At 45.1% G+C, this 24,206-nt stretch overlaps 1 protein-coding gene across 1 annotated transcript in view; it reads right to left on the bottom strand.

Moving 5' to 3' along the window:
- Positions 1–24,206, bottom strand: part of LOC119462352 (protein MMS22-like) — a 151,998-nt gene that overhangs the window by 36,827 nt on the left and 90,965 nt on the right. Inside the window, exons 22-27 of the mRNA XM_049672947.1 lie at positions 23,901–24,012; positions 21,184–21,354; positions 19,149–19,266; positions 18,042–18,132; positions 14,186–14,262; positions 7,553–7,685 (exon numbers count right to left, since the gene is read on the bottom strand). Of these exons, the coding sequence (XP_049528904.1) occupies positions 7,553–7,685; positions 14,186–14,262; positions 18,042–18,132; positions 19,149–19,266; positions 21,184–21,354; positions 23,901–24,012 (702 nt within the window). The remainder of the gene's footprint in view (positions 1–7,552; positions 7,686–14,185; positions 14,263–18,041; positions 18,133–19,148; positions 19,267–21,183; positions 21,355–23,900; positions 24,013–24,206) is intronic.

The raw sequence follows: 24,206 nt of genomic DNA, 5'->3' as shown, positions 1-24,206 counted from the left end.
AAACTCGAGATTACACAACCTTCAGTACTAAATGTGCAGGAAGACAGCGCACATGATGCCACGCCATCTTGCCACGCCCACTCTTTGCACACGCGGCAAATTACCTCTAAAACAGGGCATGCGGGCTGCGTATACACTCAGCTGCACCAACAGTAATGGGTAGCAATGGCTGCACTAGAAAAGAAGATGCGCGCCAACCTGCCCTCCACTCCCTCCCCCACCTCCCGCCCTTCCCCTTGTGCGCGGGAAGACGACAATAATTAAGTCCCATCTTCCTGGCCTCACCCTCACACACTTTCACTCGCACCAAAGCATACAGCGCGTGGGATGCGATAGGATCTTATTGCACTTTGACTTTATACAGAACTGTCTGAAAATGATGCAGCTCCACTTTGTTGGTTGCTCTTCATGGCATGGCGTGCAATTTGAGAGGAGCACTCGCAAACAGCCACTTGTACCTGAACCATTCGACCATTTTCGCCCGCGGAAGTTTCCATTTATTGTCTCTGGATTCCTTCGCGGCAGCAGTGAAATTTCGTTATGTTGAAATCGTGTATAAACACGCTTTGTTACATTGAGGTTCTAAATACACGGTGTTCTGTGGATGAGAAGTTATAAAAAGTTTAAATACTTCGTTATTTCAAGAATTTCATTATATTGAACTTCGTTGTATCAAGGTTTAATTCTACATCGAACATGTGAGTCTGCCAAAGAGTTTAGGATCACACATTTTTTTCAGTTAGTAAGTTCTTACTTGCTTTTTTTTTTGCAGAATTAAGTGTACTTGACATCTTCGTAATGAGAAGCATTGCGCAAATTGTTGCAGCATAAGGTGCCGACACGCATTGACCGGCAGGCCCGAGCGCCCCAGGATGCATGTTTTCGTTTTAGCGGTTTTTTCAAGCCTAGGCACACTTGCGCTGGGTCAGCAGTTTCTTCGGACAGGGCATTCTGGTGGGAAGTTTTGACGTGCCCACTCTGGTGAGAATCGCTGCAGCACGAGACGCACTTTGTCGTGTTCCCGTTGCATAGTGTTTTAAGACGGTGACGGGAAACCAAAACGAGATCCAGCTGGTGGGCGACGGGAGAACACGATACCGCCAGAAGATGTGCTTTGTCAGTTTTCCTGCTGTGTAGTGTTTAAGAATGGCGACAGGAAACAAACAAAATAGAGCTGGAGGGCGCAACCGCAGAAATGAGATGCCGCCAGAGCGTAATTAATATGAGGCTCACTTCGTGTCACCTGCAGCAGGAAACGGCAGCAAAATTGCGCTATAGCCTATTAAAAGCGTGCAGTAGGCTTCCAAACGGCACTACGCCACATGCTCTCTGAAACAGATAGGTGAAGATGCTTATCGCAATAGGGTAGGTGGCAATGGCTGTGAATGCGAGTATGCAATGTGCGATGACTTGTGAGAAGACGAAACTGAGTGCATGCCAGCATTTTCATGTGACAAAGGCGGGCAGGTACTAGACTCTAGTTGCCGTGGCAGGCGTCTACTGCTCTCGATCACGCATGCCTGACATCATTTCTTGTTCACATAGAACCTAGTGGCCGCAAAACGTATCATACGATTGCAGTTTTGTGATGTACCGCACATTGGTGCCGAAAGATTGTGTTATCCGGGAACGTATTAACTGTTAAAAAGATACGTAACTGTATGGGTCGTTTTATGTGTTCTCAAATGTGAACATAAGTGCCAGGAAATCGTACGAAATGGGATCATATCAACAAGTTTCAACTGTATAGTATGCTAAAGCGCAGTGCCAGGAGGATGATGAAAAAGAGTGCACGATAAGTGTGCCAGTGGCACTGGCATTGCTAGTACCTACAGAGCAATCTTCAAATTGAGAGAAATCCTAGACCTCACTAACCTATGGTCACTCCACTTTGGTGCAGTGACCATAGGTTCCTGCGCTATGCTATGCTACGCCTATGCGCTATGCTGCACATAGCCCATAGTTCCTGCTCATACATCCTGCGCTATGCTGGGATCGGCAGAGAATATGAAATCTATTTCATTCCCCACTTCTCCATTAGGGCTTTTCCAGGTCCACTTCATGTTGCTGCGCTTCCTGAAGAAGGTATTCATTATTCGGAGCCTATTCCTTTCCGCGATTCCACTAACATCTCTCCTCTAGTGTTCGTAGAATCGATACCGTAGTTGCCAATTGCTTGTTCACCAGCCTGCTTTTTCCCCACTTTGCATTGAAGCCACCCATGACTACAGTATACTGAGTTTGCACCTTTCTCATTGCTAATTCAACATCTTCATAAAACTGCTCTATTTCTTCATCATCGGTGACTGGAGGTTGGGGCATAGGCTTGTACTACGTTCATTCGATACCTCCTATTCAACTTTATTACGACGACTGTTTCCCTGTCATTTTAATGCTGTAGAATTCATCAATGTTGCCCGCTATGTCCTTATGGACTAGAAATCTTACCCTGAATTCTCTCTTATCTGGAAAACCTCTGTAGCAGAGGATGGGGCCGTTAGTCAGCACTGTATAAACCTCACCAGTTCTTGTAACCTACGGCCAATAATATCCCAGGCAATGCCTGATAATTCCTCAAATAGCCCTACTAAGCTAGCCTCACTCGAGAGGGTGTGCATGTTGAATGTTGCCAGGTTTTTTTTTTTAACACGAAAGTGTTTTATGCCGGGGTCCACCAAGACTTCACTGACGTATTTCCGTCACGGAAATACGTCATAGAACATAATACAAAGAAAGAAACCAGAATAAAAAGTTCCACAAACATGCAAAATTTGGAAATCGAACCCACGACCTCTCGGTCCGCGACGATAGATCGCCGAGCGTTTAACCCATTGCGCCACAAACGCATTTGTAGAGAGCTACACAGACGCGCCTTATATATCTAACACTCCTCCGTGTACCCGCGCTCTTGCTCGGGGCGGTGCCGCCGCCTACGAGCAGAAAAGAGAAGTACTGCATTATGACACTAACGCGCACCGACAGTGAACGCTTCGGTGGTCTCAGCACTACGACGCCTCGATGCCAGCATTCGAAGGGACGCTGGCATCAAGAAGCACTACCAACGCCAGGTGGCGTTCACCGTACTCAGCACAGCGGAGCGTGGCCTCCGCAATTAGCTCTGAAAATGTTTCTGAAGTTGATCGCGGAGGCTGCAATTACGACGCGCTGCATGTACGCGCTGATTTGACTCGGTGACGATTCAGTTACGTGCTTTGTCTTGCGCGTTGTATTAGTGTGTCAGTTACGTGCTTCGTCTTTCGCGTTGTGCTAGCGTGTGCAGCGTAGTGCAGCTTCCATATGCACGACGGTTGCTCATGGTCATCGACGTTGGTAGTCGTGATGGAGGAGATGTGCCACCAGGCGTCAGCGTGGGTGCATCAACGCCTAAGGGCGCTTTAGCCACAAAACACCAATAGACATTATATATCAATGTGCAATAAACATTACACTACATCTGTGAAGACACGTTTCACTTTCGTGTTCTATACCGATTCCTATATAAGAGGGATCAACCACATTTTTTCTTTTTTCTCACGCTACTAACACAGTAAAATATCTCGTGTTCTTTCGAAGCTGTTGCCACATGTATATTATGTGTTGTACCTCTGTCTTGTTAGCAGTGAGCTAGCACCTCATGTCTGCCGTGACCCGCCCACAAGCGACTTGCGCTTATGCGGGCACGAAATGTGTAATAAGTTGTGAGCTGCGGAAATAAAGGCGTATGTATGTATGTATGTATGTATGTATGTATGTATGTATGTATGTATGTATGTGTGTGTGTATGTATGTATGTATGTTCAGTTTCCAGTGGCGGCCTGTCCGGACCCAGAGATTCTTAGCACCCTCTGCCATGTCGCAAGTCTGACCGCCACCTTGGTCAGGTGCTCTGCAGCCGCTGGGGACTGAGGGCCATGGGTTAATTACAGGAGTCATGAGGGAAGTAGTGGCCGAATACTGCCCCAGGGAGGCCAATTCCTGTTCTGGTGAGGAATTGGCGGGCAACAAATGGTGAGCAACAATAAGTTCTGGTGAGTTCTGGTGACCAAAAATGGGGACGAATTACAAAACATGATTGAGGAACTTAACCGAGAAAGTGTAAGAGTGGGGTTGAAGATTAGTATGCAGAAGACAAAGATAATGTTCAATAGTCTGGCAAGGGAACAAAAATTCAGGATCGCCAGTCAGCCTCTAGAGTTTGTAAAGGAGTACTTTTATCTAGGTTAATCACTCACAGGGGACCCTATTCATGAGAAGGAAATTTACAGAAGAAAAAAAATTGGGTTGGAGTGCATGCGGCAGGCATTAGCAAATACTGACTGGGAGCTTGCCACTGTTGTTGAAAAGAAAAGTGTACAATCATTGTATTCTACCGGTGCTAACATATGGAGCAGAAATTTGGAGGTTAACAAAGAAGCTCGAGAACAAGTTAAGGACTGCACAAAGCGATGGAACGAAAAATGTTAGGTCTAACGTTAAGAGACAGGAAGAGTGCGGTGTGGATTGGAGAGCAAACTGGGGATAGCCGATATTCTAATTGGCATTAAGAGAAAAAAATGGGGCTGGGCATGTCATGTAATGCGTAGGATGGATAACCGGTGGACCATTAGAGTTTCAGAATGGATACCAAGAGAAGGGAAGCACAGTCGCGGACGGCGGAAAACTAGGTGGGTGATGAAGTTAGGAAATCTGAAGGCACAATTTGGAATCAGCTAGCACAAGACAGGGGTAATTGGAGATTGCAGGGAGAGACCTTCGTCCTGCAGTGGACATAAATATAGGCTGCTGATGATGATGATGACAGAGCAATCGGTCTCTGCCAAGAAAAAAGACAGCGAACTCCTTTCAAGGTAGGTGACAGGAGTGTGGGATCCTGTTCGAGTTCTGTTCATCTCAACAGAAGTGCCTTGGATCTATAGGAAACTAGCAGCACATTCAGCAGGTTACAAGCAAACTTAGATAAGAAAAATGTGAGTAAATTCTACAAAACTATCCCAAGCAACCACGGATATCCGTGGGCCGTCCGCCACAAGTCCGAACGTCCATCTTTCTAAATGTCCATCACGGACGTCCATAGGACGTACAAGAAATGTCCATATCCCGTTCGGATGTCCAGAGAATATTCCATCGGGATGTCCGGGGGATATCTTGTTTTGAACGCCCCCTGGCTGTACATAAATGGGCATGCCTAGGACTTAAGTTAGGACATGGATCAATGTCGACCTAATACGAAAAGAATATAGTTGGAAATTGTAAAGGTTCATAATTCATTTTACATTTTCATGTTTCTGCACTCATAATCCGAGTTATTTTTGCAAGGCAAAACAAGTACATGACACATCCTTGACGACAGTTATGCACAGATTTTAATATTTGGGCAAACCACTGCAGCATGAAGCATAACAGATCTCAAAGGCTATGCTTTCACTGGCTGCACAAACAATGCACCATAAACGCCATGTACTGGTAGGCAATCTCTAAGGCTATGTTTTTGATATAATATTGTTATTTGAAATCAGCGTAAGTGATTTCCGATTTCGGAGCCAGTATCACGTCATAGACGTTCGGTTTTTAGACACCACTTATTCCCAAAACAAGTAGTTATTTCACTGCTTAATTTTGATTTGTTTGAAAGCCTTGGCAACGCATGCTGTTTGACGACAGTGGATCATCGACAACAGTTAGACGATCCAATCCAAGTTGCAGCCATCGCCCCATCATTTTAATGGTGGTGAAGCGCCGGTGCAGTGTCGGTTTGTTTGCCATCTTCACAGCCTGCCTGGAGTCACCTGCTCAGCTATTGAGGTGAGTAACAGCTACATCTATCTCTATTCGAACCATTGGAGTATCTGTACATGTTTTGTTCACAGGTGCCATCAAGCCCTAAAGTGAGGGGAAAGCCATACACGTGAAAGACTTCGGATCTCGGTTCTCGCGCCAGCAGCTAGCAGTCAATAGCCGGAAAAATCGCAAATCCACAATGGTGCAGCGGTGCATGTACATGTACGTCGCATACATGCGTTAACATGTGTTGTCGTCCTATCCGTGCAAATGTCTGTGTGCCTTGCAATTTTTGCCGTTGTACAGAGGCAGCATCAGAATTTAATGTGGACTGTAGCATGACGCGAACCCCGACCTCGGGCTCGGCAGCAATATGTTGTAGTCACTCACTAGCGCAGCGAGTATTAAAGATCCGTATAGCATTAAATTAAATGTCTTTATGTTTAAAGAGGTTAAAATCATTTTCTATTCTGCTGTCGCTAAGTGCAAGTACTGGCTATACTTTTATAAAAACTCATTTGTGGTGGGCATTTTTGCTTCTAATTATAGGTATTTGTAATGGCTCTCCCGATATATCGTTCTTATAGCCAAAGCACGAAACGTTCGCAGTTTCAAGTGTCATGCACATAATGTGTTTCTTTCCAAGCTGCTGAGTGAAAAAAAAAAATGCTCCTTGTATGCAAATAATAAATTTTAATTATTGGTAAACAATACATAAATTACTCGAACTAGCAGAAGTGGCAGGGCTTTCTGTGTTGAAACTTCCCATCCTAATGAGTTTGCAGGTGCGCCACATTTTATGTTTTTCCTAATCCTTGAAAATGCGTTCTATTTCTGACATGTACATAACTGTGTTTGAATGATATCTTACATTATTCTGTGTAAACTTGTTTATGTCTGTATTAAGTAATCCTGTTTAATCAGCGCAAAACGAAGACAGTGTTTGTCTTCATCCCACCTTTTTTGCTGTCCTTTGTCTGGCCCATTTTCATACCTCACTGAATTAGGTAAGCCTTGATGCTTACACTTCCACTACGCATTGTGCTGTCTTTTTGTGGTTTCCACCACACGTTTATTCTTGCTTGTGAGTTTTTTTCTTTATTCTAAAGCATGTACCTATAATGAATCCTCCTAGGGTTTGACAGTACGAAAAAGTCAAATAAGTATGATAATCACATGAGACTTCATTTAGTTGTCTTTCCCACATTTGTTAGACTGTTATGTTGAAAGAAGTTTCTATTTCTGTTTTTTATGGCTTCGCGCTGTTCTAACTTCAGTCATGATATCTAGGTCTGCAAATTTCCTTTATATCAGCACGTATATTTATGCTATGAACAGTATTCATGTGTGCTTTGTGGACTTTTAACATAAGGTGGCAGTAAATGATTTGTAGTTTGAAGCTGGTGTGGATTCATTTTTTTTGTTTATTTGCAGCATAGCGGCGACAGTGGAATGCATTGAAGTACCTGACCAATTGTTACATAACATTGGGTGCTTGAATGCATTTCACTATCGCTGCTACAAGGTGACACACGCACACATACACATACACATATACACGACACACATATATTGTCCGAAATATGTCCGCTACAGGATCCCATTTTGGATGTCCGATGGATGCACAAATTTGTTTTTTTGGATATCCATCGGACTTCCGATGGACGTCTGTTGGAGATTTACGGACGTCCATCGGAAGTTCGTTATATCGGAAAGGGATATCCATAGGACGTCCGACGGATATCCGTGATTGGTTGGGATGCGAGGGGCTTACAGGTCAAGTGCCAGAAGTGTGAGGTTCACAGCCAGGTCTGTGAAACAGGTGGCCGGTGATGCAGCCTGGACAGGCTGCGCCAGTGCCTTGTGCAGGAACTGCAGCGTACTTTTGAAGATGGCATCGCTGAAGCCTGCATGGAGATGGAGGCGCTTGGCGATCACAACACGTCAACAGAGGGTGGCAGCAGTTTTATGCCTAGTAAGGCCCAGCGACCATAATGACGAGATTAGTTGCACCAAGTGTAATAGCAGAAAAGCATACACACACATGTACCATCAACATAAATTGAAATTCAAACACACGAAGAAGCTGATCAGCGCCCCTGTTACGCACAATTACAAGGCAATGAGATGTGCACGCACTCTGCAGCCAGTTTCTAAGCATGGTGCAGTCCCAAATGTATGCTTTGAAGTCTAAATTAGGTCACTTTTACAGGTGCAGGGAAACCTGGAAATTCAAAGATCCATTCCTAATGTTTTCAATTTATTTGCATTTGAATTTATGTTGACATTACATGTGCATGTGTCATTAATGTATGTGCTCATTCGCATGCATACTAGGATAGGGTGACAGGCAAGCACCAAATATTGAATTCGATAAAAGCGAGAAATATAAAAAGCCAATCAGCTTAACTGCAATCACTCTCCCATGACCTAACGTAAAAAGCATGCATTACAAGACTCCCAAATTAAACATCACGATACAAAAATACTGCAGACTTGTGTGACCTAGCAGAATAACAACCCAATTTCTAGCGAAGCTGTCTTTTGCATACAGTTGGAATAAATAGTTTCAGTTGCCTGTATTTATATCATGCACTTTAAAAAGTTGCTTCTATATGACTGGTACATTTCAAACCTCGCCTGCTTTTAACGTTTTCGGGCACTTGGTGAAGAAGTTTTACAAATGCAGTAATTCATCCACACACACACATTTTACTTTGGGATAAAACTGGCCACGTTTCCCCCATATTTACTAAATGTGATCTTGTTAGCATGTATAGATCCCCCAGAACATCACATTAAATTATGCATTGTTACTAAAGCACAGTTATAACATTCTGTACAGCCTACATACTTAATGTACTGCTAAGGCTGTTAATTGTCCACACACTTCGGACTTCGTTTACACAAAACTTCCAACTTGCCACTAATTTTAAACAAATATAAGGAAGGTGACCTTTTTTGTTCAATCGAGGACACTAGGGAAACCTGATATGAACCTCATATAACCCAATGAAAGAGAAAGAGTGTTCAGTAATTATTTGCAATGCTTCTAATCAAGCCCGAAACGGTCAAGTTTCGTCACACATTGCATTCAACATGACCCCCTTATTCAGCAAACATAAACGAGGTGAAAAATACAGTTATTTTGGTTATCGAGAAGCATATCATACCTCAGTATGACACTTACGAGCACTTGCTTAAAATTTTTGCAAGGGCAGTATTTTTTACACATGCATTTAACTTCGCATACACCTTTGCCATATCCTTCCCCTTATTTTTGCTAAGTTTATTCTTGGTGGGAGTTGTAGTTCTGCAAAAGAAAAGAGATGAATTCTATGCACCAGTGGAACACTGATAACATCCTTCGCATACATAAATTATTGCAAACGCCACAATAAACACACCCACTTCGAACTTAGCTGACACATCGCCCATTATCTGGCCCCTAATTTCATCAAGCAAACACTAGGTGCCTCGTTTAACTCCCTGGGGGCACCGGCAAAAGTTGTATATAATGCATGGAAATACCGGAAAAATGTGGGTTCAAAAATTATTTGTAACTAGAGGTGTGTGAATATTTGGATATTACAGAATAAAATCGAATTGTGAAGGTCCGAATAAATTCATTTTGCAGATCAAATATCTACTATTCGATTTTTCGAATATTCAATATATTCGGTGTAGAGACCTGTGCAGTGGCACATGTCGAGAGCGCCGCAGTGCCCCTCATCCTCGATGCCGCCCAGGCGAGCATTTCACTTCATTTTTGGCACAAAAGGAGCAACGAGCGCACCGCGGAGGAACCGTCCCGGTTGACGCAGCAGCAGATTTTGTCACTGTGAGTGCTCCTCAATGTAGGCCACGGTGTTAGAAGTACAGGTGGAACGACGGTGCGCCGCCGCCATGCACTCGCTGCGTCGAACTTCGGTACCTCCGCTCCATCATGCCGCGAGATGGCAGGAGCAGTCGCGTGGACGACATCCGGGTGAGCCGTCTAGTCGAAGCAGTTGTCGCCACGTTGCGATGACAAGCTGTGCGATGACAAGCTGTGCTCTTCGTGTGAGCAAGCTGTGAAATGGGCTTTTTTGCCACGTGTTTTTTGCCACGGTGCAAATCTGGCTACGAGACTGCTGCACCCCGAGAAGCTGCACCCTGAGAAGCGGACTGCCTGAAGATATGGCGCCATGCGATTCCGCGCAAGAACCGCGTGCTGTAGTCAGACTCACTACATGTGCGAGAAGCACTTCGAGCTGAGGTACGTGACGATGACGTCGGAAGCAGTCTACAAAGGACACGTTCTTGTGAGTGCACCGCGAAAGGCGGCTCTGGCAAAAGACGCCGTGCCGACGAAGTTTCCCGACTGCCCTGCTCATTTGACAAAGACAGAAAAAAAGAAAGGCGCCTACGGACCGTTCGCACCCTCCTGCCACCAAATGTAGCCGTGTCAGACTGGGAAATTGCTCTCCCCGTGCGAGAGCTACGCTTGCAACAATGAGAATATTTTGGGTTTTACGTGCTAAAACCACGATATGATTATGAGGCACGCCGTAGAGGGCTCCAGAAACATCGACAATCTGGTGTTCCTTAACGTCCACTGACATCATACAGTACACTGGGCCTCTAGCATTTCGCCTGTATCGTAATGCGACCGCCGCGGCCGGGATCCGAAACAGTGACCTCCGGTCAGCAGCCGAGCACCGTAACCACTGTACCATCGTGGTGGACTGGCTACGCTTGTAAAACTCCGCACATACAAATGGACGTGTTCCTTAAAGGACCAAGTCATAATGCTCTCTCTGGGCGACTATGTAAGACACAGACAGTGCAAAATATCACTCGGATGTCAACAGAGAAGAAACGGAAACACATACCCACCACTGTAAATAGTATGCCTCCCCTTCTCGCGGTGCCAAACCAGAATGTTTTTTCATGCTCTAAAGCGTCATCGGTGCCTAAAACTTAGCTGCTGGTACTTCGCTAAAATTCACTGTTTTATGTGCAACAAGCTAGCGTTAACACAGGTTGTATTCATCACACATTTCTTTATGCGCAATCAACGAGCGCTAATTGCTTTGAATGTTCGAGTCGGAAATCGACAGTACGTTTTGCTGCTGTAATAATACGGCTAATATGTTATATTTGTCTAACTGGGTAAGCATTACTTCATCGAACAGAACTAACTTCTGTCATATTTCAACGTGACGTCACTGTCATATGTTTAAATGCACAATTTCACATGTCCGAATGCGAAGGCATCCTCCTATCGCGAACCTTGTAGGTGGTGAACTGAACATATTCAACAGATATATATGGCTGTATCGTCAAAATGTCGTATTTGTTTGCCGTTTTTATCTTTTTGCACTCGTTATAGCATGAAGGGTGACTTTTTTATTAATTTCGAGTGGCGTTCGCGGCCCCGAAGTGACCATGCATGATACCTCACATCGGCCACGGGTACTGTGGTGCCATCTTGGGCTCCCTGCACAAAACGTGGACCGAAGTTCCCCCTTTCTGGAGGCGCCATTGGTACACCTAAAATACTTCTAACACCGTGATGTAGGCCTGGTGCAGGGATCACACACACATAGCAGCTGAGCGCTGCAATTTGCAGAACGGCACCGTGTCAGCCAGGGCCAAGGGAATTATTCAACACTCTTCCAGCCCGTGGGATTCCCGTTGTTCTGGTCAAAAAGAAGGATAACAGCTGGCGATCCTGTGTGGACTACTGCCATCTAAACAAGATCATCGAGATGTCTACCCACTTCAACACATTGACGACCCTCTAGATTGGCTCCACGGTGCGAATGATTTTTCATCAACAAATTATCACTCCGGATATTGGCAAATTGCCGTTGATGAACTGGACCATGAGAAGACTGCATTCGTCACACCCGATAGCCTAGATCTGTTGTTTAATGCCTTTTGGCTTGGGCAATGCCCCAGCGACTTTTGAACAGATGATGGACATGCTCTTGCATGGCTTTAAATGGTCCATTTGTTTGTGCTACTTGATGATGAAATACCTGACAATGTCAGGTACTTTCTGCAACTTTTGCAACTCATCTTGAACGACTTTCATCTATTCTTTCTGCTTTCCGCAACACGCGCCTGCAGCTCAATATGTCCAAGTGCCACTTGGGTCACCACCAAATAACCATGATTGGACATCTCGTCGACTTGTCGGGCATTCGTCCTGACTCAGCCACAGTTGGTGGAGCGCAGAATTTCTTCGTGCCAACCTCTGCCAAAGATGTTCGATACTTTATTGATGTATGCTCTTAGGTCCACTGGATTGTGAGAAATTTCACGCATGTAGACCGCCCTCTGACTGACCTCCTCAAGTGAAAGACGTTGCTTTCTGCTGGGGCTCTGCAGAAGCGACTGCTTTCTGAGACCTCATCACGCTACTTACAACGCCTCCAGTTCTCGCACATTTCACTCCTACAGAAATTTACACTGACATCAGTGTAAATTTCACTGATGTCAGTGCCAATGTGGGCATGACCGCACTATCACCTAAGCCAGCCGCCTCCTCTCTCGGTCCGAGCGCAATTACTCGATTAACCAGTGCAAGTGTCTCGAAATCGTTTGGGCAGTGGGTAAGTTCCGACCCTACTTGTATAGTCAACCATTTACAGTTACAACCGATCACCACGCTCTTTGTTGGCTTTCTTCCCTCAAGGATTCCACTGGTCGTCTTGGTCGCAGGGCCCTACGCTTCCAGGAATACACATGCACTGTAGCCTACAAGTTGGGTCATTCACATCTGGATACTGACTGCCTATCTCGTCATCCCATCGATGCACGAGATGTTTTAGTGGACGCCGCACCGATCACCGCTCTCTTGCTCTCTGCCCTGAAAGACATTGGTGCTGAACAATGGCGCAGTGAATCATTATGGCATCTGATCCAACACCCTTCTGATCGGTCCGACGCGTCCCTTTGCATGTTCGTGCTCCAAAATGAAACCCTGCATCGCCAAAACATGCACACTGACGGGCCCGAGCTGCTAACAGTCATTCCATCTTATCTTCGACAGACCATACCCCAACAACTGCACAACATTCCCACCGGTGTGCACCTTGGAGTCTCTCAGATGTATGATCGCATTTGGTGCCATTTGTTCTGGTCTGGTCTCAACTGCTCCGTCTGCTGCTATGTTGCTGCGTGTGAGACGTGTCAACGCTGGTAAAAACGCGGCATAGAGCATGTGGCATAGACCCAGCGCGCTTTAACGGTATTGGCTGTGGGCTGCGCTGCAGCATGTTGTTTAGGTGCATTGTGCTTTTGGTCACGCTTTGCTGGTGACAATGGCGAAGCATCTGACTGCATGCATATACTGTGGCCTTTAGGTTTCAGATGGTCGTATACGCAGAACATGGTAAACGTATGGCTGGGTGGAAGTGGGACACTAAAAAACACACACACACACACAAAAACATGCTGTGCTACTCTCTGCTGCCAACTGAACCTGACAGCCGTTTGGAGGTAAACAGTGCCCCGATTTCCCAAAAGCTGAAGAACGACTCATGCACTATATAATCAGCATTAGGAAGGATGGATATGCAATGTCGACTGATGTGATCTATGGGCGAGCAAGTAGTGCGGGGAAGCTGACATGGCGGGCGCCTAGTGCTCTCGATGGTACGTGCCTCACGCCTTTTCTTGTTAACATGGAATCTAGCAAGTGGAAAACGTACTGTACGATCGTAGTTTGGCGATGTACTGAACATTGGTGCCGAAAGATCGTGTTTTCCGGGAATTGCAACTGCATTGGGCCATTTCTTGTGCTCTCAATTGCGAATGTTGGTGCTGGGAAACCATATGAAAAGGGATTGTATCAATGAGGTTCTACTGTACTTGCACCTCCTTCCTAGATTTCGTCCTGGACTGATCACGTACACAAAGTTGCTGTCCCCGTCTTGTCATACAAACTTGTATCTCGATTCTTTTTTGCCCCACACATGCATTGACAGGAACCATCTTCCTGCCTGCATCTTCGCTGCTGTTTCTGAACAAATCAAATTTCAAGACTGCTATTTACCACGCCAACTATAAAATCGTGCCTGTTATTGTTCTGCATTTTTTGTTTGTTTTGTTTTACCACTCCTTTCTGTAGTGCTTACAGGCCTTAATAAATAAATAAGAAATTTGAGACTTTCTGCTATCTCATAACTATCACAATTCATTTTTCCCCATAGTCTGACACCAATGAGCACCTATGCTATAACAAATCTACTTGTTCTAGGAGTAAAACAAAGTCGCCTAAAAGAATTAATATGCAGTGGAACCAACTCCACCGTCCTTCACAGAAGGGCAAGCAGGGCCACTACTCACAGATACTGCAAATAAAATGGTATTACAACGGCTATCTCAACAATAAATTACTGTGCGGACTTCTCACCTTTGTGCTGTGCCAGCAGCTTTCTGTCACCATCAGTTCTATCAAGGTTCCGAGAAAGAACCCGCTTGTGGACAATCCTGCAGAAACAGGGAGCCAAGATGTCAAAAGATGTTCGACAATGTTTTTGTAGAATTGGAGTGCAAGACAAAAACAAAAATGAGTGGCTGTTCATCACCTGCTTGGATTTTTTAATAACTTGCTTTTATGACTTGTCACGATGACCTGCCTCTATCATTACCTTATTGACATGACAACCTCTTGTACAGCTCATAGCCAAGCAGGGAAAAAGCTACTGCAGTTAAAGGGACACTAAAGAGAAAAAAAATAATTATTTGAGCTGTAATAGCAAACTGCCCACCTAAAATACCAAAAACGCAGATTTTACCTCCGAGAGGAGGCTAAAATACGCAAAAACGAAAGAAAGGTGGCACCGCTGCCTTGAAGTTCCCCCATGTTGTCCGCACACGTCAGTCCCTGGACTGGTGTATGTGGACGACACAGTGCTACTAGCGGACAATACTAGAGATTTACAGAAACTTGCGAATGTGTGTGGCAATGCAAAAACAAATCTAGGCCTTAACTTTAGCACAGAGAAATTGGGAATTATGACCTTAAATGACGAGACGAGTAATTACGTAAAGTAAAATCCAGAGACCACTCAGCACATCCTAATGGAATGCAAAGAGATTCGCCCAGTCAGACCCGAAGGTAACGTACACCTTCCAGAAGTGCTTGGATTTAAATTGAACAGAACTGGTCAGCAGTCGAGAAAAAAAAAAAGTATTCGTGGAAAAAAAGTAGGGAAGAGATTGATACAACTGGATATGTTACAGGCATAGGCAGCGGTACAAGGCAGATAGAGAAGTTTTAAGGAATATAAAAAAAGATTAAGGAGATGCATTAGAAGATGCTAGAATGAAATGCATGAATAGCATACTCGATCAACTTGAGCAGGTTAGGTGACTATTTGTCACCACCAATTCATCACCATCCCGTTTTAAAGGGGACGCCAGTAGATCATCGTCCCACACCAGCTCGCTCTGATGCCACAGGTTTTGACGGTGTCTGCTCGAGCCTAGTTAAAGGGACACTAAAGGAACATGTTAAGTCGTGCTAGACTGAATGATTAGGCTATGTATTACGTAAGCCTAATCTTTCAGTCTAGCTCGACTTGCATTATTCATAGCGAGAACAGAACTTTGGTAAGCGAGAAAGTGATGAAGATGAGAAATCAAAGTGGCGCCACCTGTTGTGGAGCATGGTATTTCTTTCGTATGACGCGTGGTGTGATGTCAAAGTTCCGGGCGGATGGCCCCACCCACTAGCCGGGAGACGGAACACAAGCGAAGAGCAAGCAGCAGTAGACAAGAGCGCCTACAATACACACAGTGAGAGAGGGAGTGGCAGCACAAGTGAGAAGTGAAATGTTTGTCTTTAGAGCGAGCCGATGCGGGCCAATCGGGGGGGAACTCCGTTGATGCGAGTTCAGAGGTTGAGAGAGGAGCGGCTGATTCACAGATAGGGGCAGGCGTGGTGACGTGGAGATTACGTCATGTCTTCAGTTTCGGCATGAGCAATTCAAATCGAGGAGTAGCAGCAGGACATTAGGCAGCAATTTTCTACGCAACAAAGTCGTGCATTGGCACTCATAAAACGATGATAGACTTATAAACGCAGAAGCTTTCTAACTCAACTTCATATTTCCCTTTAGTGTCCTTTTTTACTACAATAGATGGACGATGTTGTATTCTAAAAGAGCCAAAGACTGAACTTTGCAAGTGTCAAGAACCTTCATGGAGCCACAATGGTCCAAATATGAAAAATGCTTTGATATTCGTGACATCACACTGATGTAACAGTCCTGGGGTTTCGGTGAAAAATTAAGAAAATGACACTATGAGCTTCAGTTTCTCTTCTATTAATCAACCTGTTTCAGTGAAATTAATGAAAACAGAGCTCTGGAAGATTACTTTATCAGTCTAAGCAGATTTGGTCTTTTTTTTTGTGTCACTTTAATGGACAGCACCAAAGTCTTGCTTTTGTGGGCCAATATAATTTTTTTTTAAATTTTTTCCCAAGCAATTTTTTTTAGACAATCATAGGTACGTGTGGCAAGAATATTCTCATCCATCCGAAAGGTAGCAAGACGCTACGAAAAATATTTTATAAGGGTTACTCGTAAGGAAAGCTTCGCAGTTAAAGGAAATTTCGCCGTGATTCAGAAATCAAACCTGGGACCAACGCCTTTCTCAGGCAGTCACTCTACCTCATGAGCTAAACAGGAGGCTAGCAGACTGCAGAGCAACGGCTAACTTGCCATATGCATGTGTGTAATGAGGTTCTTAAAAGAGATTATTGCTGCGGAGCCATACCCTCAGCTCACCAAATGACTGGTAAGTAGCTTGCAGCAAGCCAACAATGCATTCTATTGATCAAGAAACAACATAATGTAGACAAGAGAAGAAAGTCTACACAGGCTTGCAACTGAACAAGCAAGAAATGCAACAAAAAGTTGATTACAGTCTATGTACTAGTTGCCAAGAGCTTGACACGAACACCTGTGCTAAAGACCTACAGTGTGGCAGGAGGCCAGTAGTCTGGCTAGAGAAGTGATGATCAGAGGTGTTCAAAGCAAATGTGGGGTGTAGCTCCCGAGGCAACACCAGTAGTGAATCTTGGTCACCCCCGGGCCACAGTTAATGGTACATCTGACTGGTTAATGCTGCACTCCAACTCATTTTGCAGCACTGCAGAGCCCTCTCAAGTTGGAACCACAAAAAGGCAGCCCGCACCAAATGTTCAGCTGCTCCCAGAGCAATCACGAAAGCCACAAAATTGGCATTCGGTCAGATCTTAGTTGTGGTCCCAACTTAATGGTGAGAGAGCCTCCAAGCTGGAGTGGCACTCTGAATGAACTAGCTAAATGTGTTTTTTGGTACACTTGGTTTTCACCAGTCAAATGTAAAGCACACCGCCAGAGTGTTCTAGAGTACCCAAAAGCAACAAGTTAAGTGTACCACATGATTTCGAGGAGCCAAGAGAAGGCCTGGCTGTGACAATGGGAATGGTGGAGGGTTGCTCCGGCCCAGTGGAGGTCTAGAAGGAGGGACATCCAGTGCAACGCCTTCACCACCACCCCCGCTACGTAGGTTTCCTTCCTCTAGCGTGCCTTGGAACACATCCTCTGCCCAGGACAATGCAGTGACCACAGCTCTGGAATGTTGCCCTGGCCCACTAGAAGGCATGAAGTGCAGACCTGATGCCCGACGGCTTCGCTCCTGAGCCTAGAGCAGTGGCCTTCTTTCCACCCGGCTTGCCCTCTTGCATCTCTTCATTCAAAACCTCTTGTTTTCTTATTCGTTTTATTTTTATTCCAGCACTTCTGTAACCTTCCTCTTTGGCAAAACTCTCACCTTTATTCTGTTTTTCACCGAAAAGCAGCGAAAGGAGACGGTACAAGATAGGAAGGAGCACAGACATTGCACTGTGTGCCTGTGTGCTCCTTCCTAACTCGTCCAGTCTCCTAGCGCTGTTTCTTCGGTGATCATGAATCATCTAGCCCGCCAGCCAATTTTTGCTTTCCAGCCTCGTGCCGCGGCCCCTCATTTTCATTTTTGATGGATTTCTTTGAAGCGCTCATGCCAGAATCGCGCGTTGCCGTCTCCTCCTATACATGGCCAACATATGCAGGCCACACTACACTTGTGCACTTTACTGATCCAAATGTGGCACAGCATGTATAGTCACAGTGTAGTACTATCTTATAGTACAGTTAGACACTCTACAAAAAGTCTGCGAAAAGTAGCACCCCAGTCACAGATATTGACTGCAAATGCAAATGGCCAACTGTGGTCACCTCAGCTTTTCTGCCACCTCATGGATGGTTCCCAGCACGTCCTCTTGCTGGGAAGTAGAGCATTGGTCCAGCAGCAAGGCCATCTCGGGCACTGGGGAGTCAACCAAGAAGAAATGGGATGAAATCAAGGAAGAGGGTTGTCATTAAGTTGATACATGATGGAAACAAATTAAATTAATTACGGGGTTTAACGTCCCGATGCTGCTAAGTGGGCTATAAGGAGGGTTGGAAACCGTCCTGAATTTAACGCAACAGTCTTGTCTTCTCAGTAAATGTCCTGAGTCCCAACTTGACCCAGTCGACATGGCCAAACGTCCCGAATTTTGCTTTTCTTTCTGTTGAATAACAATAGAATAACAATGAACGAACCAGATTTTCTTCTTAAAATGCCTGACAGCTTGCTTGCACATTCTTCTCCTTTGTCTTTGTCGAGGTTCTAGTTCTGTTGTAGGCACTATAACCATTCACAGTATGCCTACCTGTATTGGTAGCTGTGTAAGTAAGTTAACTACTGCACCTTTCTTGTTGTAAGTCACCAATGGTAGAACTAAAACAAATTGTGTTGGCACTGACAGGGTCGGTTGTGGCCAGCTGCGAGATACACTGAGCACAAGCCTTTTGTGGGGTACACGCATACTTTATTATAGATGGTTTACCTTTAGATGCAATGCACACACTGCAACAAACTTGCAACAGTAGACACTGACAAGCGACACAATGTTTTTCAATCATAGTGACTCTATCGCTGCCGATTTCATGCACTTCAGGGGCTTGTCTGTATAAACTTTCTTGAAGCGTGTATATCCCTCTTGCATCCTTTCGCCATCAAAATAGTTCCAATAGAAGGTTTAGAGACTGACGAGTGAGGCTGTTTCGCAAATGGAATTTATTTTTCATAACTCTCGACGCAACATTCGTAACATCGTGAAACAAGCCCAAATTCATGAACTTCGTGGAACACTTGGGAGAGTTGGCAAGTAAGCAAATGTCTGCTGCAGTGTGTGCAACATTGAACATTTGCATCTATATTCCTCGAAACAAGAAAGCAAGACTGAATTTGTGCTCGATCCTTGCAGGTAAGTGTTACACTATGGTTGAAGTGCTTACCCAGCAGTGCGTGCTCTGAGCAGTCTAGCTGCGAGCTGGCATCCATAAGCTCCCGGATTCCATCAGTGTAGACAGGCAGCAGCAAGGACCGCAACGACTGAATGGTGGCGTTCCCACTCTGTGGCCCCAAACCCCTGTCGACGAGACAACGTACCCCAGCTATCAAACGAGTTCTTACACCGTCACACAAGACCCGTTGAGTCAGCCACACTTATATAAATGCCACAAATACAATTATGCGCAAAATACTGGAAGTAGGTTTTTCCACACCATTCTGTTGCCTCTCACAAGATAGTCGTAATAAAAAAGAGATGATGGCAAGAATGGCAGCACCAGGTCAAGTACTCCAGCTTTATTTCTACTTCTAGAGTGATGCAGAGTTTAACCAATAAGGATGCAGCTACGGTCACAACATTTAAAGCAACAGAATATTTCCACAAGCCTTGAATGATCAGTAAAAGGGCTAAGTTACAGTAAGGAACATTAGGTGCTAATGAAACATAAGAAAACAGGAGGGATCAGTACATTTGTCTAGTAGGCACAATAGTTCCCCAAAACCTTCCAATGAAGTAATTGACATCTACAAAACATTCGGCACAAATAAAACCACATAGACTTCTAACAAGTATAAAAAAAGTTTCAGTTTCAGCTTTCTGAAACCGTGCAGGATCTCTAGCCTAACGCACAATTTTGGGAGACAAAAAACTTGTGCATTTTTCCCATGTGCCAAGTACAATGTAGCGCTGGGGCAATGTTAGTGCTTTATCAAGTGAATGCCACACAAACTTCTGTATCAGCCAAGAAGCTGTCCAGTGGACCTTCCAGTTGTAGGAGAATGACCCCAATGGTTGCATTATCGACCTGAAGGTATCACCACAAAGTTAACTTTAAGCGCGATGACCAGTCTCGCGTGTAACACGTTACACATGTTCTGGCCATGGTATTTTGCTGAAAGCCCAGACCGTACGCTTACAGGCACGCGCAAGCTTGCGTCTATTCACCTTGCGCCTGCTGCGCCTCTCGAAGCAGGCGCAACTCTCAGTCTCGCGATCTGAGAGTTCATTGTACTACGCCGTAGCTTCCCAGCGAGGCGTGCCAACGTGAGGCAGCCTGAGCGTGCAATAATAGAGAGGTGCTGTTCACCTGGATCGCGCCACGTTTTGACATGTACAAGCCGCGCCACACCGTCTGCGTGGGCGTGCGTCCGCAAGCGCACGTGTGGTCTGGGCTTACGACATGTGCACCTTGCTGAATACATGGGTCGCACATTTTCAGCAAAGTTGATAGGTGGAAAGCTATCAGAAAAGAGTAAGAAGTCGCAGTTTCGTGATAGCGATAGCAAAATATTAGACAACTACAGGAAGCAAGGGTCGTAGTTTTATCGGGCGCATAAACTGCAGCAAACATTCATTTCCTAATTAAATTAGCAAGCATGGTGATATACACGCACAGATAAGCATCTTACTCGACTGTGAGCACTGGCTGTCGAATGCTGGCATGATGAAGGGCGCCAGCAGTGGGCAGCGAACGCTTCCTGCTGCCGCTCGCTTCGTCGCGTTTCCTAAACTTAAATTATGCAACCTCCATCACTAAGCACGGGGGAAGACAGCATACATGCATGCCACCAGCCATCTCAGCACCCGCTGCAAATCCCCTACAACATACGGCCCCTGGGCCGTCTATGTGCTGAGCCACGCAGACAGCCATGGACAGCCATGGCTGGGCTAAAGGAGGAGATGCGTGCTCCCCTACCCTAGCACGCGCTTGATCACGCATTTTCGAACCTAAAGCATGCAGGAAGATGATGCGCACCAAGCCACCATCCTTCATGGCTCACCCTCGCACCCGCTGCATATGGTGCGCAAGCCGCTCATTCTTATCGCACTTGGACTTAATACTGAACATTGTGGCAATGGCGGCAATGGCGACAATGGCGAAAGAATTCGCCTGTAGTGTTTACATAATTTCCATTGTGAGAAAAGTGATGTCAGCAAGAGGAATAGTCTTAGGTACAGGCTGGGGCCAAACAGCTCACACGCAGCGCTCGAAGAACCACCCGGCCGTCCTCTGCTGCCACCTTGGCCAGGTCGGCTGAGCTTGCCTGCAGCAGGAGGAGCACCGCGAACAGGCTCCTCAGGGCCACCCGCAGCTTCTCCACCGGGCTGTCAACGGGCACCAGCGCAAGCACCGACAGCAGCCGCTCCACCTGCACGGGCACCCAACACCAGTGAGGCCTAATGTGCCTGGTACCAGACGATCCCAACAGTGGATGTCTTTCTTTCTTGTAATACAATACAAAACAAAGATTCGATGATATGCCGACCCAAGCAACTCGTACATCAAAGACAGCGAAGCTGTGTAAGGGAGTTCTCACGCCATTCAGATGTCCTAGTCCTAGAGGTCTGTTTTGCCACTTTAACTATATCTGGTGCAATTCCTTCACTATACTCAAGCCTTTTTCAAATGCTTCTCTATATCAGACCTTTGTGCAGAGACTTGTGTTTTTGCTTTAAATACATTTTTTTAAAGAGTACAGCATGAATGTACTCATAAGAACAGGTACTAAAATTGACCTTAGCCAAAAGGCCCGACGTAACTGCCAACACAATTTGGGTCCCTCCTAGCTGACCTCCAATGTGAAGTGGGTGAAATGCAACATGATAAACAAAAATTACGCGCTACTGGCTAAAATACCATATTTATTTGTACAATGCCCACACTTTTTTTTTCTGATTGTTTACTGGGCGTGGGCCTTACACGAGGCAGGCTTATAGCTACTCACTGAAACCTCGACTGCGCTCAGACTACTATGCAAACTAATGCAACTGCTGGTGGTTGACTATGAACACATTTACAGCCGTGGACCGATTTTCAGACCCAACCAATGCTATGAATACGTCCGAATAATTGGGAAGTCCAAAAAACTAATTGCGAAGGTATAATAAATTCTTTTGTTGTTTTTTACAGTGCTAGCACAGCAGAAAATTCGTTGACAGACTTTTCCTCTTGTGCTACATTAAAATAAAGTTCACTTAAAATTTCGTGATGGCTGAGGCCGAGAGTGCATTTCGCATTCACTCATCGCGCAGCCCAATGTGCGTTGCAGGTCGTCGTCAAGTGCAGGCAACTGCGCACGCAGCTCTGACTCTGCTACGCTGTCAGTTTAGCTTGTGTTGCACAAAATAAGTTCGGAACTTTATTAGTAGCTTCATGCCCACACACGAGCTTATGCTTTTCTGCCCAGTAAGCACGTATGTGCAGGCGCTACAGTTGGCACAAGATTGAAATAAATGTCTTGGGTCTTAATTTTTTCTTCTACTGTTCTCAGCCTCTTACCATGAAATCAACAAAATATAATTTTGAAAGAGTGCTCCACTAATCATACTGATTTAGTGTTTCTATTTAATAAGCTGAACATGTAGATTGACCTGCACTGACATGCAACAGGTCAAAGTGCCATTCTTTTCCAATAAACACTTCATCATCATAAGGCCTACAAAAGGGAAGTTCCCCGAATGGCTACACTGATCAGCGCAACTAAAATGTGCATGTCTGGGCAGGGATTAACAGATACTCCTTTAACACGTGCAAATTGAAATGGATATTCAACAACCAATGCACATTTAATTTACACATTTTGATTACTTTTAATTTGCATGATATTGCATGAGATGCATGCTTAGCATATGTACATATACACTTCAAGAATGGAGCCACCTGGGATAGTGCAATATCGTTTATAGTGCAGATATACTAAGGCCCCTGCCAACTTTTTTGTCAAGTGTGAAAAAAAGATTTAGCTGCCAACAGCTCAATCTTTTTTTAAGGTTGTAAAAATAAAAATGCAGGTTACTGTACGTACAGAGGCCCACACAGCATTAGTTAGGGCTTATAGGCACAAAGCAAGTGAACATGTCTTGTGCCAAGTGGAGTGACTGGCAGGGAATGCACAAGGTGTCAGCTACTTAAACCTCACTTTTCAACCAGTTAAAACTTCATCGCCAGATTGCACTAACCATAAGGAACTTAATTAAGGAACAGCATCAATGCTAACATCCAGCTTTCTGCTTCATGAAGCTGCAATAGGGCAATAAAGCAGGATCCACATGTTATAGTAGAGCAGAATTCGCAGCGATGGAAAAGCGGCAGTCATTGTTTTCTGGGGACGTGGGATCCGGCAGAACGAAAGACTGAGATAGCACTTGGCCTGTTCCTCTCGCATTATTGCTGCCATGGTTCGTTCATCTGGCTTTGTCATCAGCAGCCCAGTCATCAAACCCAAGCATTATACGTTGCAGAAAAACACAGAAAGGGAGATTCTGGAGGCGTTCCACATAATTCGGCAGAACACCTGCGTCACTGATATTTCTTTTAGCCTCACTGATAAAGAGATGAGTTTCCTTAGTGGTCTGGCTAAGAAGATTAGATGATGATTGTACCTGAAAAATGCCTTGTGATGGTTTTTCGCGCATGTGCCAGGAGATTTGCCTGAGGGTATATTTGTCTTTCTTCTGTAATAAATTAGTTGATAGTTCCACCCCGTCCCTTCGTCTTCATCATCTTGCTTTTGCGTGTACTGCTGGCTTTTCTATTTGCCAAAGTCCCTGCGTGCGCTGTGCCAACAGGTGGTGAAGTGGGGTCGAGATTGAGCAACGCTTTCTCTAAATGCAGACGCAAGAGTAAATAAGATTATATATAAAAAAAAAACTGTGATAGCATATGCTTCCTAGGTGAACTCTCCGGTGCACTCACCGGTTCCTCCAGGTCGATGGAAAGGGCAAGCACCAGAAACAGCAACGAGCAGTTCTGCAGGCCCAGCTCAGTGAGTTCCTCCACTCGCTTGGCGTGAAACCGGCTGCAGATGCTGTTGCAAAAAAAAAAAAAAAGAAAGCTGGGGAATTGGCGAGTGTGTGCACTGAGGTTTCATTCAACTAGGACATATTTTATGTGCTGTGCTTTGGCATGGCACCATCTTTTGTACAGCTCGAGTGATCATTCGAAGTTTCGAATATGAATCTAATACCAAACACTAAGTATTCATATTCGAAAAGGAACTAC

Source organism: Dermacentor silvarum, chromosome 8 (genome assembly GCF_013339745.2).
Source record: "Dermacentor silvarum isolate Dsil-2018 chromosome 8, BIME_Dsil_1.4, whole genome shotgun sequence".
In the NCBI taxonomy this organism is placed as follows: Eukaryota; Metazoa; Arthropoda; class Arachnida; order Ixodida; family Ixodidae; genus Dermacentor; species Dermacentor silvarum.
Note: the sequence above shows the minus strand (reverse complement) of the source record. Positions and strands in the feature narration are given on the sequence as shown.